At 37.7% G+C, this 13,758-nt stretch overlaps 1 protein-coding gene across 5 annotated transcripts in view; it reads left to right on the top strand.

The window, feature by feature from the left end:
- The window catches only part of MDM4 (MDM4 regulator of p53), a 31,308-nt gene extending 19,637 nt beyond the window's left edge, over positions 1-11,671 (top strand). For 3 of the 5 annotated variants that reach the window (XM_087929452.1, XM_087929449.1, XM_087929451.1), the window contains exons 6-11: positions 753-820; positions 1,645-1,735; positions 2,689-2,846; positions 4,115-4,261; positions 4,736-4,816; positions 9,228-11,671. In XM_087929452.1, coding sequence (XP_087785578.1) covers positions 753-820; positions 1,645-1,735; positions 2,689-2,846; positions 4,115-4,261; positions 4,736-4,816; positions 9,228-9,791 — 1,109 coding nt within the window. In that variant the 3' untranslated portion in view covers positions 9,792-11,671. The remainder of the gene's footprint in view (positions 1-752; positions 821-1,644; positions 1,736-2,688; positions 2,847-4,114; positions 4,262-4,735; positions 4,817-9,227) is intronic. The other 2 variants (XM_087929453.1, XM_087929450.1) reach the window with 1 other exon arrangement.
- Positions 11,672-13,758: the final 2,087 nt, after the last annotated feature.

Genomic DNA, 13,758 nt, shown 5'->3' with positions numbered 1-13,758 from the left:
ATAGTTTATTATTGCATTTTTTAAAAAAGCCATAGCTAGAATATCTATGGAGAATCATCCAGGTCGTGGTTATCCGAAAGGTGTTTTTTAAAAGGCACCTGGACTTCCTTGGTTTTTTCCTTGAAAACATTTCACTTCTCATCCTTGAAACAGTTTCTTGGATGAGAAGCAAAACATTTTCAAGGAAAAAAAAACAAGAAAGTCCCACTGCCTTTTGAAAAGCACCTTTAGAATAAGCTGTACCAGGGTTATACCAAGTGCAAAAAAGATATTTATTTGCCTTCACTTCAAGATCCAGCTAGTCACATCTAATGTATCTACATATAAGGAAGGTACATTGTACTGGTGCTAATGGGCACTTCCTAATAGTTCAGAGATGGTAGAGTTACTTTCTCATTGGGTTAGAAGTGTACTGACCATGTTCTGACCCTGATCAAGCTATGCACTGGCTTTTCTTTAAAAAATGGCAATAGGACAAATATGTTTGCAATGGTTGTTATTAGGTGTTAGAAGGTGTTAGAAGGTGGTAGCTACAGTAATTAGGATTTAGGGGAAATAGAGTTGGATCCATCAGCTCCATTCTCAATGTGTGAGTGAGCTAAAAAAAATTGAACTATGTTGGGTGAGAAATTTCGAACCATTTCAAACCCATACATGAAAAACCTGGTATGCTTGCTTGACAAGGGCTCCCTTTGTATTGTGAGAATGGTTATTACCAGGGAAGGTTTTTTCTTTCTTTACCTGCTGTCTAGATGCTGCACAGACACTTGCTTTCGCAAAGGATCAGAGTGAGGATAATCCAAGTCAAGATCGGCTGAAGGTAAACCCATTGCTGGGTGGTTTATTTTGTCGTACAGAGTGTCCCTTCTCTGTATCTGTGGAAAGTGGATTGCTAGAACTTCTGACTTGTTTACTGGTGAGTCTTTGCCTTCTTCAGAAGTTCTTGGGACTCCACGGACCAGGGACAGAGTTCTCATTCTCTGTTCTCTACCCTACAGAGTTCCATTCTCTGAACATGTTCTCTGGGATGTAGCATTTCTTTTCCTTAGTCATACCAGCTTTCACTGGGTGGGAGCTTTTTTTTAATTTATCAGGGACTGATATAGGTATTATTACTTCATAATAACTCGTAATACTTGAAAACCTTAGGAAAATCAAGATGGTTTCTCATACTATTGTTGAATTAGTGTTGTCCTTCTCAAGAGAAAGCTACCTAATTTGATAGAGATAATAAGCTTGATAGCATTCCTTTGCAGCTTTTTGGAAACATTTATCCTATTGTAGCTGTATTGTAATGTGTTCTGTGTATGTTTGTGTGCGTGTATATACACACGTGCACACTCAACAAGTTCAGGGATAGGCAGCTTGGCATCTTCCAAAAGTTTTGGGCTACAACTCCCATGAGAGTTGTAGTGAAAGACTTATGAAACTATCAGGTTGCATATCCATGTCTATTTGATCTTTAGCAAATGTCTTGTTCAATTAATAAATGCAATTTTTGTCCTTATTTCTACTGTAGTTCTGATGGTATTTGAACTGTATGTGACTATTGCTGTTAAGCTGGTGACTAAGAAAGGAAGTGTTACATCCCTGTGCTTCTGTCATAGATCTTAGCTGATAGTTATTTCTCCTTTTTTCTTTAAGCATAATAACACAGAGAGCAGTTTCAGCACTGAACAGGAAGACCATGAAAATGATCTATCTTCCATAAAGCATACATGCAAGGAGAAAAAAGGTAAATAGACATCCATTTATCTAATGGATCTTGCAGAATATGTACATACTGGTTGTTTTTGTTGTATCTGTGAGTCCTAGGTGGTTTTCCTTTTTTATTTTACTATTATTTCTTAATACAGTTAGATATTCCAAAGTATTTTTAAGAAAACATCTTATTTCTCCCTCATGTGAATATGCAAATTAGGTAATATTCAAGTAGTCAATTTAATTTGTGAAAATTGCACATATAAATAAAATGTCAAAAGGGAAGTCTGTTTTCAAAGCTATTCCATGTAGCTTTTAGAATAGTCACATTGCTATAAAGATAGTAATAGCTTCATAAGATATTACAAATTTATAGTTGATTACTTAGAAAAACTCTTGTTTGTGATTTCTCAAGATAGATTTAAACTCTATCATTAAATATCACACACTATATGAACAGAAGTAAATACAAAGAGCTTTTTGTTTATAATATGTGATTGGAGGAAATAGAAATATCTACAGGTTGTCCTTGACTTAGCAACCATTTGTTTAAAGATGGTTCTAAGTTACAGTAGCCTCAGAAAAAGTGATTTATGACCTGTCCCTTCACATCAGCTCTAGATCAAGTGATCACAATTCAGATACTGTGAATGGGCTTACATTTACGACAGGTTGCAGCATCCCGTGGTCACATGGTCACCATTTGCAATTTTCTCAGGCAGTTTCTGACAAGACATGTTGATTAGTTTAGTGGTAAAAATAGTCATGAAATTAAATCCAGTAGTGTATGACTTGCTTTACAACCACACTGACTTAAGACAAAAATTCTGGCCCCAGATGTGGTTGCAGATTGAGGACTACTTGTAATTCACACAGATGGCTATTCATGGATATAATGTTAGACTAAGTTGTACCCGAGTGATCAGGCTTGTCAGTTGATTTCACAAGCATAGTTATTTTAAATTAAATGTCTTTTCACTTTTGCAGATGGGGTACTAATAGATAACCTTTCAAAAGAGCAGACCACATTGGATTTGTTAGTTGAAGAATGGGATGTAGCTGGCCTTCCATGGTGGTTTTTAGGGAATCTGAGAAACAATTACAAATCCAGAAGTAATGATTCAACAGATATACATACAAATAAGGTAAACATTAGCAAATAGTATAATGTATATGCATAAACCTGTATATCGTACTCTGATTTCATTATTTTATTAAACATTGAAAGGATTCTTATTCTCAAGTGGTCTTTGACATTTTTGGTTGTTGTTTTTAAGGCTGAAAAATAACATGCTTAATGATCATAGATACTGGCCTTATACCAAACAAATACCAGCACACTGGATAACCTCAGGGAACAATTGGAATAATCTGTGACCACAGAACACAGTTGGGCTGAGAGAGTGTGATTGGCCCAAGGTCACCCAGCTGATTTTCATGGCTGAAAAGTGGGACTGGAACTTACAGTCTCCAGCTTTCTAGCCTGTAGATAGAGTTCCCCAACTTTTCCGGTTTTGCGGACTGTAGGGGAGGGGAGGGAGAGAGGCGATGGTTCCATGTGAATGGTGGGCAAACATGTACATGCAACTCTATTTGCATGAGCAGTGGGCATGTGCGCCTGCTGCTCACGCGTAATGGAGTGCATGTGCACGCACTCGCCCACTGCTTGCACAAGGAAGGATGCATGCATGCATGCTTGCCTGCCGCTTCAGGTGACCTGGTTTTGAACAGCTGGGAGGTTGGCAACTCCTGCTGTGGATCTTATTAATATTATTTGATATAATTAATAATGTATTAATATTAATTAGTATATCAAAAAAGAATGACATAGAGATAAAAGTAAAAACTGTTTTCTGTTATAGGGTGTCATATAATTGGTGACTTTTAAGGAAATAAGAAAGACTTCCAGAAAGTGGAGTTATGGAAATAATGCGGGATAATGGGGAGAAAAGTAGGGATTTGGAAAACCATCAACATGAAAGAGATTTCATACCTGATCTTACTGCTCTTGGACTTTACTATATCACGTAAAGTTTGGGAAGAATGATGGAAGACCAATTCTTTTTTCTCATTACAATAATGAGACTGCCTTTTCCCTTGAAAAATGAAGCTATTTAAAGCATCCAGGCCCTAGAATACTTGATGCATATGTACGTGTTTCTATTTAATTATCTCCTTCCTGAGGTTATTGTATAATTTATATTATAAGTTGGGTGTTAAATAAAATTTTTCAGCACACATTGCTGAAACAGGAAGAATGCAGTGTTATTGAAAATTGCAAGTTATTTTTTACCTAGCTGCCTGTGGCTATAAAGAGATGCTTTGTGAGGTCGTAGTTTATAGTTTCCTTTATAAAGTCAAATAAATAGCAAGTCTAAAAATCTTCAAAGTGTACTTTTTCACTCTTCTTTAGGATGTGGATACTGCTATTGTTTCAGATACTACAGATGACTTGTGGTTCCTCAATGAAACTACTTCAGATAACTTCAGTGTCACAGTCCCATCAAAAATAGTTGATTGTGAACAAGTTAATGAAGAAAGAAAAGAAGATAATAAAGTAGTAAGTCCCAATAATTGGAAGATATCTGTTAAATGAGTATAACTTATTTATTTAATCCCACCTTTATTATTTTTACAAATAATTCAATGCAGCAAACGTATTCCACACAGCTTCCTTCTCCTACTTTCTCCACAACAACCCTGTGAGGTGAGCTGGGCTGAAAGTAACCAGCCCAAGATCACCCAAATGACTTTTGTGGATAAGGTAGGACTAGAACTCGTGGTCTCCAGCTTTCTAGCCTGGTGCCTTAGCCACTAAACTAAACTGGACTAACAATCACACTATTAGTCATATTGTTGTCATAGTCCAATTGCAAAAATAAAACTTTTTCTTTATAGTAAGAAATTAAACATCAGAAAATATTGATGTAGCTTTTGATCTAAAGCATTGACCAGTGTAATGCTTTTGCACTTACTGTGCTAACATGGCAGCATGTTCCTTTTCTGATTTGTGTATTATATTTATTTATTATAGATGAGTGAAACAACATCATCTGATGACCTTGAAGATTCTCAGTTTTTAAGTGATGATACAGATACTGATATTCCCTCTGAGGTATGTTTTTAGATTTAGTGTACTTGATCTGATTATAATGTTTATGGTTACAAGCTTAGTATAATTTGTTAAAACAGCTTTTTCAGTACTTAAGAGATAGAAACCAATAGTTCTCATTACTGTTGTTTTTTATTGGACCATCTGAAGTAATGAAAAATAACCGTCTTGTCTAATTGACCTAAAGAAATTCAGAGTAATCCTTCAGTCATTTTATGCTTTTTAATTTTTCAACTTTCTGCATCATTTCTCCATTTCATTGATCACTGGATCTGATATTCAGGTAGTCTTCAGTTTATGACAGTTCATTTCATGACTGTTTGAAGTTACAATGGTGCTGAAAAATTGTCCCATAAACAGTTCTTGCACTTAAATCACAGTGTAAGTGGTCATATGTTTAAAATTCAGGAAGTTGGCAACCAGTATGTATTTACAAAATTCCAGTGTCCTGGGGTCATTGTGATCACTATTTGCAAACTTCCCAGAGGTCTTCCAACAAGTAAGTCAATGGGGGAAGCTGGATTCACTTATCCACAATGATTCACTTAATGACTGTGGCAAAAGGCCATTAAAATCATCTGTAACCCACATAACCACTTAAATGATGGAAGTTCTGGGCCCATTTATTGTTATTAGTCGAGGATTATCCGTAGCTAACTTTTTTGCTCATACTTCTGTGACTTCAGATCAGTTTTCAATAAATAGCTGAAATGTTGGCATAAGCAAACTAATGGTTTTAGAAAGTTTTTTTTTAAACAGTCACTGACTATATTTGTGTATTTGTGCAGAGGTGGAACTGAAATGTTCTGGAGCTGAGACAAATTGGTGACAATGCTTCCTATTTTGCTCGTTGTACATCCCTATATCAGCACTTCTTAATTCTGCTTAGTTATCTCCTGATTACTATAGCTTTAACAATGATTTGGATAGTGTACTTTAGAAGAAAAGATAATACAGGTGAATGAACTTAATATCCCTGTTGTTTCTGTCCTCCCATACACACACAATTAACTTTTTTGTGGCATATAAGAAATAAATTAGGTGAATGGAAGGAGGGGCTGGAGAAGGCTGGGATGTAAGGACGAGAAAGCAGAAACATTTATCTTTATATTTCTCCCCATGGTCTGATTAGCAAAGGGCCTGGAAGGCATGTGTTAAGTAGATCTATATGAGGCTTGAAAATCAAAATCTTGTCAAGTGCTCATCAGTGATTCCTCATCAGTGAACTAAAGTATTAGGCTTTGTGTTCTGGTCCCAATAGCTTTCAACATTTTGATGAAGGGATTGGATAAATAAATGAAAGGCAGGCAGGAACATGACATAAAGCTGGCTAGGCTATCTCAGGCCTGCACCACATGTGGTCCCCAGACTGCATGCAGCAGCCTGCCAAACAGCTTTGTGCAGCCTGTCAGGTTTTTTTAAATAGCTGATCCAGTGGTATCACAGTCACCAGGAAGACCTGCAGCCTTTCACATCCACATTCATTCTGAAAGACATATTACTGAGTGCTTCTAGCAGTCTCGTGGACACTGCCAGCTCCTTTGCTGCCACCCTGGGGCTTGCTGCTGAAAGCTGATTGGCATAGCAGCAATTCCTTGTGGGCCATAATTTTTAAGATATTAATCTGGTCTTTTCTCTGTATAAATTGTGCAGACTAGCTAATATTTTAAAAGGTATAAACCCAATTCAAAATTATCTTGGTAGGCTGTTTTCCTAGTGGAAATAACAGAATGAAATTCAACATTATACAATGGATATGAAATATTTTAGACCACCATAATGATATTCCAGTGAAACAGGTTTTTTTGCTATTATACCTTGGATGTTTCTCTGCCTACATTTCTTTACCTACACTTGATTCTGTGGCAGATGGGTTTATTTAGGAGCCCTGGTTGCGCAATGGTTAGAATGTAGTACTGAAAGCTACAGCCTGGAGTTCAATCCTGACAGGCTCAGGGTTGACTCAGCCTTCCATCCTTCTGAGTTGGTAAAATGAGGACCCAGATTGTTGGGAGCAATATGCTTAGATTGTAAATCACTCAAGAGAGTGCTATAAAGCAGTGGTTGCCAACCAGTGGGCCGGGGACCAGTGGTGGTCTGCGAGAAAATTTTGATGGTCTGCAGAAAAGTCACCCCCCCAAAGCAATTAATCCAGGTTGCACGGGAACACAAGGCTGCGCTACCCACATGGCCCATGAGAACACAAGGATTGTGTTGCTTGCATTGAGGGGGAAACTTGCTCCACTCACTCCACACCTGGCCACCGGGCTGCTTCTTTCCACTTCTTTCTTCTGCTGCTTTTGGCTGCAAGCAAGGAAAGCAGCAAAAGTCTTTCTTTCACTCCCCCAAACTCTACCAGAAATGAGTCTTTGGGACCCTGCAAGGCCTCCTGCTCCAAGAGGTTGCACCAGCAAAGACTCATGTCTGGCGGAGTTTGGGGCAGAGAAAGAAAGACTGCTGCTGCTTGGGCTGCTTTCCTTGCATGAAGCCAAAAGTCTCTCTCTCTCCCCGAGAACAGAGCTGCAGACGGTATCCTGCTATCCAAAATAAAGAATGATCGATTGGAAGGAAAACGGGTTGGGGAATTTTCCTGCAGACTCTTTTTGGGGACTTTCCCAGGGTCTCTGGTCCGCGGGATGTAAAATTATGAGTTTGGTGGTCCCCGAGGTCCAAAAGATTGGCGACCCCTGCTATAAAACACTATGGAGAAGTATATAAGTCCAAGGGCTAAAGTACTATGGAGAAGTATATAAGTCCAAGGGCTATTGCTATTACTGTTATTTATTTATGCATTCATTCAGCTTAGAGGCTGCCTCACTCTTATTCTAGTGGCTAGTAATTAAAAAGTAAAAACTAAGAATCATACTACAGAATAAAATAACATCCAACAAGGGCTCAGCCATCATTAGTAGTGGGATTCAATTTTTTTTACTACTAGTTCTGTGGGCATGCTTGGTGGGCATGGCAGGGGAAGGATACTGTGAAATCTCCAGTCAGAGGTGGTATTTGCCGGTTTTCTGAACTACTCAAAATTTCTGCTACTGGTTCTCCAGAACTGGTCAGAACCTGCTGAATACTACCTCTGGAATCATACCCTGAGAGAATAGCCTGGTCTTCAGTAGGTCCTGAACATCATCAGGGTGGAAGCCATCCAGTTCTTGGAGTGTGTGTGTTGAGTGGGAGCAGGTACTGAGGCAGATGATATACTTCTTGGATTCTGCTAGTTGACACTGCTTGTAATTAATGGGACCAGAAGAGTTTCTACTCTCACTTGATGGAAAGATATAGTGGGAGACAAGTCTATGCAGTGTGTTAAGACAGGAAAGGTACATTGGCACAGTAGCTGTACTTCTACAAGTCAACAGTGTAACCCACTGTTAAAAAGGAAAATGCAACTTTAACTCACATCAATTGAAACATTGTTTTTAATAGTGGTTAGCAAATACAAGAAAATACAGATTTTCCACTGAAATATGTATTAGATAGATCCCATCTGAATACTGCATTCTGTTCTGGCCACTATACTTTAAATATTTTTCAGAAAAACATATATATGTGCACTAAAGAGGGTGAGAATGATTGAGGGCTGAAAACTTAATTAGGACACTCTGAGAATTAAATTTAATGATGAAAAAAGATAACTGACAGCACTTTTGAAGTACCCGAAGCCAAAAGATGCAAGTGACTATCAAAACTATCATCCAAGAGTGTAAGATGTAGAACAATGATCTCATTTTATAGGAAAAAGATTCTGGTTGAATGTTAGGAAAAACATCTTAATAGTAAGTGCAGTTAACTAGTGGAGAAAATTGCTTATCGACATTCTGTGGTCAAGCACAGCATGAAGAGCCCTCTGTATGGAGATGTTTAAAAATGAATTCCTGCATTAAACAGGGTTGGATTAGCTGGCCCAAGTATCTGTTTCAAGTTGGAGTATGTGTTATCTATGTTGCAGATCAAGCTTTGTTTGTTGACTATATTTTGCAGTATGTTTCGTTTTGACAAACTTGCCATTGGTCAGATAAATTATAGTTTCAAACTCAAAAGCCATCACTCTTGTATGTAGAGTAAGCAAGTAAGCCACCATCGATTGTGTAGTTTCAGCACATTTTATACTGTAATGGAGGCTGAGAAATTCATGAAATGTCTTTTGAATTTAGAATGTGATACTAAGAATTTTGTGTAGTAAAATGAAATTCTAGAATAGAAATGAAAGTGAAATTCGTGGGAAAAGGGCTTCTTAATCAGAGATTTTGACTTCAGTGTTCTAAATAAGCAAATTAGAATATTGACTGGTTTTAATTGAGGGACTAAATGGGCCACTATTGAAAGCACTTGCGTTCTTTCTCCTTACAGAAGGAGAAAAACTATATATGAATCAATATAATTGGTTTGACTGCTTCTTTTCATTCAGCAGGACAGTTGGCAGTGTGTCAAATGCAAGAAGTTCAATTCTCCCATTAAAAGGTATTGCTTCCGCTGCTGGGCCTTAAGGAAAGACTGGTTCTCTGATTGTCCCAAGCTAATACAATCACTGTCTACATCCAACATTGCTATAATACACGGTAAAGAAGACCTGAAAGGCATAGACGTTCCAGATTGCCGAAGGACAGTCTCTGCTCCAATTGTACGGCCTAAAGACTTATGCAGTTCAGTGGTCAAGCCCAACCTGTCCTCTAAAAGCTCTAAAAGCTCTATGGATTCTTTGGATCTAGCCCTGGGATGTAAAGACAAAGAACCCTCTCTGCGGCTTCTTAAGTGCACAGAAAAAGAAGTGCAACCTCTTGAAAATAGCAAAGAATTAATGAAGCCTTGTGTTGTGTGCCTGAAGAGGCCGCGGAATGGGAATATTATCCATGGAAGGACAGCTCACTTGGTGGCCTGTTTCACATGTGCAAAACGATTGAAGAAAGGACGTTCAGTTTGCCCAGTCTGTAAAAAACAGATTCAGATGGTGGTTAAGACATTCATAACATAGCTGTGTTATTGTATAATGTCTATAGCATCCAAACAAATAACACAGTTATGTTATGAATGTCTTCATAACATAGCTGTGTTATTTGTTTGGATGCTATAGACATTTGGTATTCAGCTATTATAAGAAAATTCTGCATGCTACCAGAGTGCTATTCAAGGAAAGTAAATAATATATTTTATTCTGAACTTGTGAAAGGAAGAATTTATTTCTCATCATTAAATACAACACAAAAACATATCTACTATGAATCTGTTTCTTAGCTATTTCAATTTTGGAAAAGCTGAAATAAATTGGAATTTTAAAAGTTATGTTAGTTATCACAGTTCATACTTAGACCATGTGATAACTGTAAGTTAAGTAATATGTTTGTAAAGATGCTGTAAAACTGTAAAATCCACGAGTCTCATGCTGAACGTTGCCAATATATGTTTTTCTTATCATTTCTAAAGCATATAATTTTGCACTGTGCTTGTAAGTAAAGAAGAAATTTGTAGCAATATGAAAAAGCTACTGTGTTTCCCTGAAAACAAGACCTATCCCCCAAATAAGCTTGATGTTTACACTTTCATCCAACATAAACCCTACTCCACCAAAATAAGCCCTAGTTAAGACCTTGCCCACTCCATTGCACCTGGTTGCATGGGGTAAGGCGAGGCGCACAGGTAAAAAGCGAGGGGGATGGGGTGTGTGGAGCTGCTTACCTTCAGACAGTTGCAGCCAGGCCTCACACACCCCGACACCTGCCTCGCCTTGCGTTGCCCACTTCTGCTGCTGCTGCTTGTGTGCGTTGCCCCAGTCGCCGTTTCATTATCAGAGGCCTTCAGGAAAGACCTCTGCAGCCAAGAAAAGAGCTCTGGATTGACGTGCGCATCAATCTGGAGCTCATTTCTTGGCTGCAGCAAAACAGATAGCGAAACGGAAGCTGGGGGCACCATGTGCGCAAGTCTGGAGCTTGTTTCTCAACTACAGAGGCCTTTCCTGAAGGCCTCTGTTAGCGAAACGAGGCCAGGGGTGCCATATGTGTCAATCTGGAGCCCGTTTCTCAGCTGCAGAGGCCTTTTCTGAAGACCTCTGATAGCGAAATGGAGGCCTGGGTGACATGCATGAGTGGGCCGGCAGCAGCCACTCGGTCTGGGCAGGGCTGTCCGTGTTGCTGCAGTGAGGAGAGTCAGTGGAAGAAATCCCCCCCCCAAAATAAGACCTGGTACCTTTTTGGTGGTGGCAAAAAAGTACTGGGTCTTATTTTCGGGGAAACATGGTATATAAGTGATGGGTTTGCAACTTATTAGAAATTATAGATATACCAGTTCAAGGCTTTATTTGAACATTGCTCTTTACAAAAATCTCTGTTCAGGAGCTAATATACCCAGATCTTCCTATGATATTAACTTCAGTAGAAGAACATTCTATATTAAAACTGTGAAAATTGTCTCCCAAAAGAGAGAACAGTAGATGCTCACTGAAACAATGTTGTGTATAGCGGCAGTGGATTATAAGTTTGTGAAAGTAGTGCAGTATTTCTCCATAGAGAAATGCATTTTTCCCTCTATGCTCACATGGAAAGTGGTGCAATTTGTTTTTAATTCCTTCTGACTTCCTTAAGCCAAATTTAAGTTGCTTTTTGCTTCTTCTGTGTTCCAAGTCCTTTTCTGTTGGAAGACAATGATACTGGTGACTTTGATTTTGGGAAGTAAACATGTTTTCCATCAACTCTTAACTTCCCATTAACTCTTGGTATATGCCTTCATTGCATATTTTGTCAAGGTGCTTAACACGTGCATTTGGTAGAATGGCGTGTGATTTTATAGACTCATCTTTGAAATAAAGTTATTTAAGAAAAATCCTTACTGTATGCACAATAAAATACCTTATTTACTGGAGCTGCTTCTTATTTCATAATAATCAAAACAGGTTGACAACTTGCATGGTAAACCTTTTAAAATAATTGAGAGCATTCCTTCAATGCCAGGTAGATACTACAGGTAGGATACTCTATCCAGAAAAGATGTAACAAAAAAAAATCCGTTCATAGTTCTCCCCTCCTACATGGTTTTCATTTTGTGAGTTTCTACATCCTTATTCAACATAGTGGATTTTACTGATAGAGTTCATAAAATGTGTAAACAATAGGTGTTATGGAGAGAAAATTCAGTGACACTTTCAGAACTATGTGAACAGCTGCTATTTAAGAAGATTATAGGCTGGGAATAGTCTTTTTTTTGTAGATGATTTTGTAATGATTTTAGGTTACATATTATAGCATTACAGTATTAATAATGCAGTTATGTATAACGTAATGCTGTCTACCAATATGATTTTGTAATGTGACACTTAGAAAGGGTTGGCTATCTGAACATTTTCATCTTAATTTCAAAACAATTACTGAGTTGCAGACAAGATAACTTACAAGATAAACTAGTGCATAGCACACCTTTGTAGCTAGAATTGTTAAATAATAATTCAGCCAGAGAGGCAGTCTCAGCAAATATTCCCGCTAAAGGGAAATCTGAAAACTTTAAAGAGTGATCAGTTGCTCCAACTGTGTGCCATAATTTATTATCTTCAAACCACCACCATACTTCAGCTGTGGAATAATTGGACTTTTTGCTGTGCCACTGTCATTCATCACCACCTATGAAATAGCCAATTCTGTAATGGTAGTCATAGAAGTTGGTAACTACATCACAAAGCTGGCAACCAAAAGGATTGGGTATTGGAGATGGAAAACGAAAGAGATCCGTCTGCATACGATGCAGTACCATGAGTGTTAAGTTATGGCTTGGAAAAGCCACATCCTCTCAGCCACATCCTTCTGAAGTTAATACAGTAGTCTGATTAAGTTCATAAACTGATTAAAATGTGGAAACTATATGACAACCTGCTTCTAGCAAAAAGATTAAAAACACAGTTTTAAAACTAGTTAATATAAACATTTGATGAACAGTCGAGATGATAAATATTTATTAAAACTGCAAAAGCATGCTGGTGTTTCTTTGATAGAAGGTTCGCAACTGCAGAACAAAATTTGCATTTTTCTCTGTCCTCAGATTATATTACTAGATTGGGCAAAATAGTTTTAACAAACACTGCCTTTATATTGCGTACTAACAATTTGCAGAAATGAAGATTTGAATAATAAAACAGTAGTTTTATTCTAGAAAAACATAGGTACTAGCCATAAATGTGCCTTCTATTGTTTTTGAAGTAAGATTTTAGTCTGATCTATGCCCAGCTTTGGGTTCAGGAAATAATTTTAAAGAACTTGGATTAGTTTTGTTTTAACTGGATCATCACTCTAGTGACACATTGGTGGATATCTTCAGGTACCTGAATCAGTGCTTTTTCTGAAAGTCTGAAGGCTGCAGACTGAAGATACGGATTCCAGCAATAATCTGCTGAAATTGGTAAGACTATTTGTGAGGATAGTTGCATTTATGCAAGATTTATGTCCAGTCCCCAATAAGGTATATCTATATATCAATCTTTTTACTGAATATATATTTTAGGATATATATTTTTTGTCTTTCTAACCAGGCTTTTAAAATAAATACTGTTAGCATTTATGTGTACTGCATCAAAATAATTTTATCCGTTGAAATTGATATGTTGACACGTCAATGAATAATGTAAGCTTGTAGTCATTCATTCAGTTATGTTTATTTCTATTAAAGTGGAACCAGGTGTAACATGTAAAAAAAAGACCTTTTAACCCTAATAAGGGCTTAGTCAAAGTGTAAAAGAAATTTGCTAAGAAGAAATTTTCAATTTAGGAAATTCATGGGGATGAGCTATTTAATATATATTGGTTTTTTTGTAACAAATGGAGCTTAGTCAATATACAAGAAAAGTTTGACAAGAAGAAATTTTTATCTGCTAGGGCAATGGTGGCTAACCTTTTTGGGCTCCTGTGCCAAAAGTTGCCAGCGCACCAGCGCACCTGCACTTGCGAGCCAGCACCCAAAATGCA

The sequence above is a fragment of the Pseudonaja textilis genome, chromosome 3, assembly GCF_049901715.1.
Source record: "Pseudonaja textilis isolate UNSWEBS1 chromosome 3, rPseTex1.2, whole genome shotgun sequence".
In the NCBI taxonomy this organism is placed as follows: domain Eukaryota; kingdom Metazoa; phylum Chordata; class Lepidosauria; order Squamata; family Elapidae; genus Pseudonaja; species Pseudonaja textilis.
The sequence above is the reverse complement of the archived record's forward strand: the minus strand, read 5'-3'. Positions and strand labels throughout refer to the sequence as shown.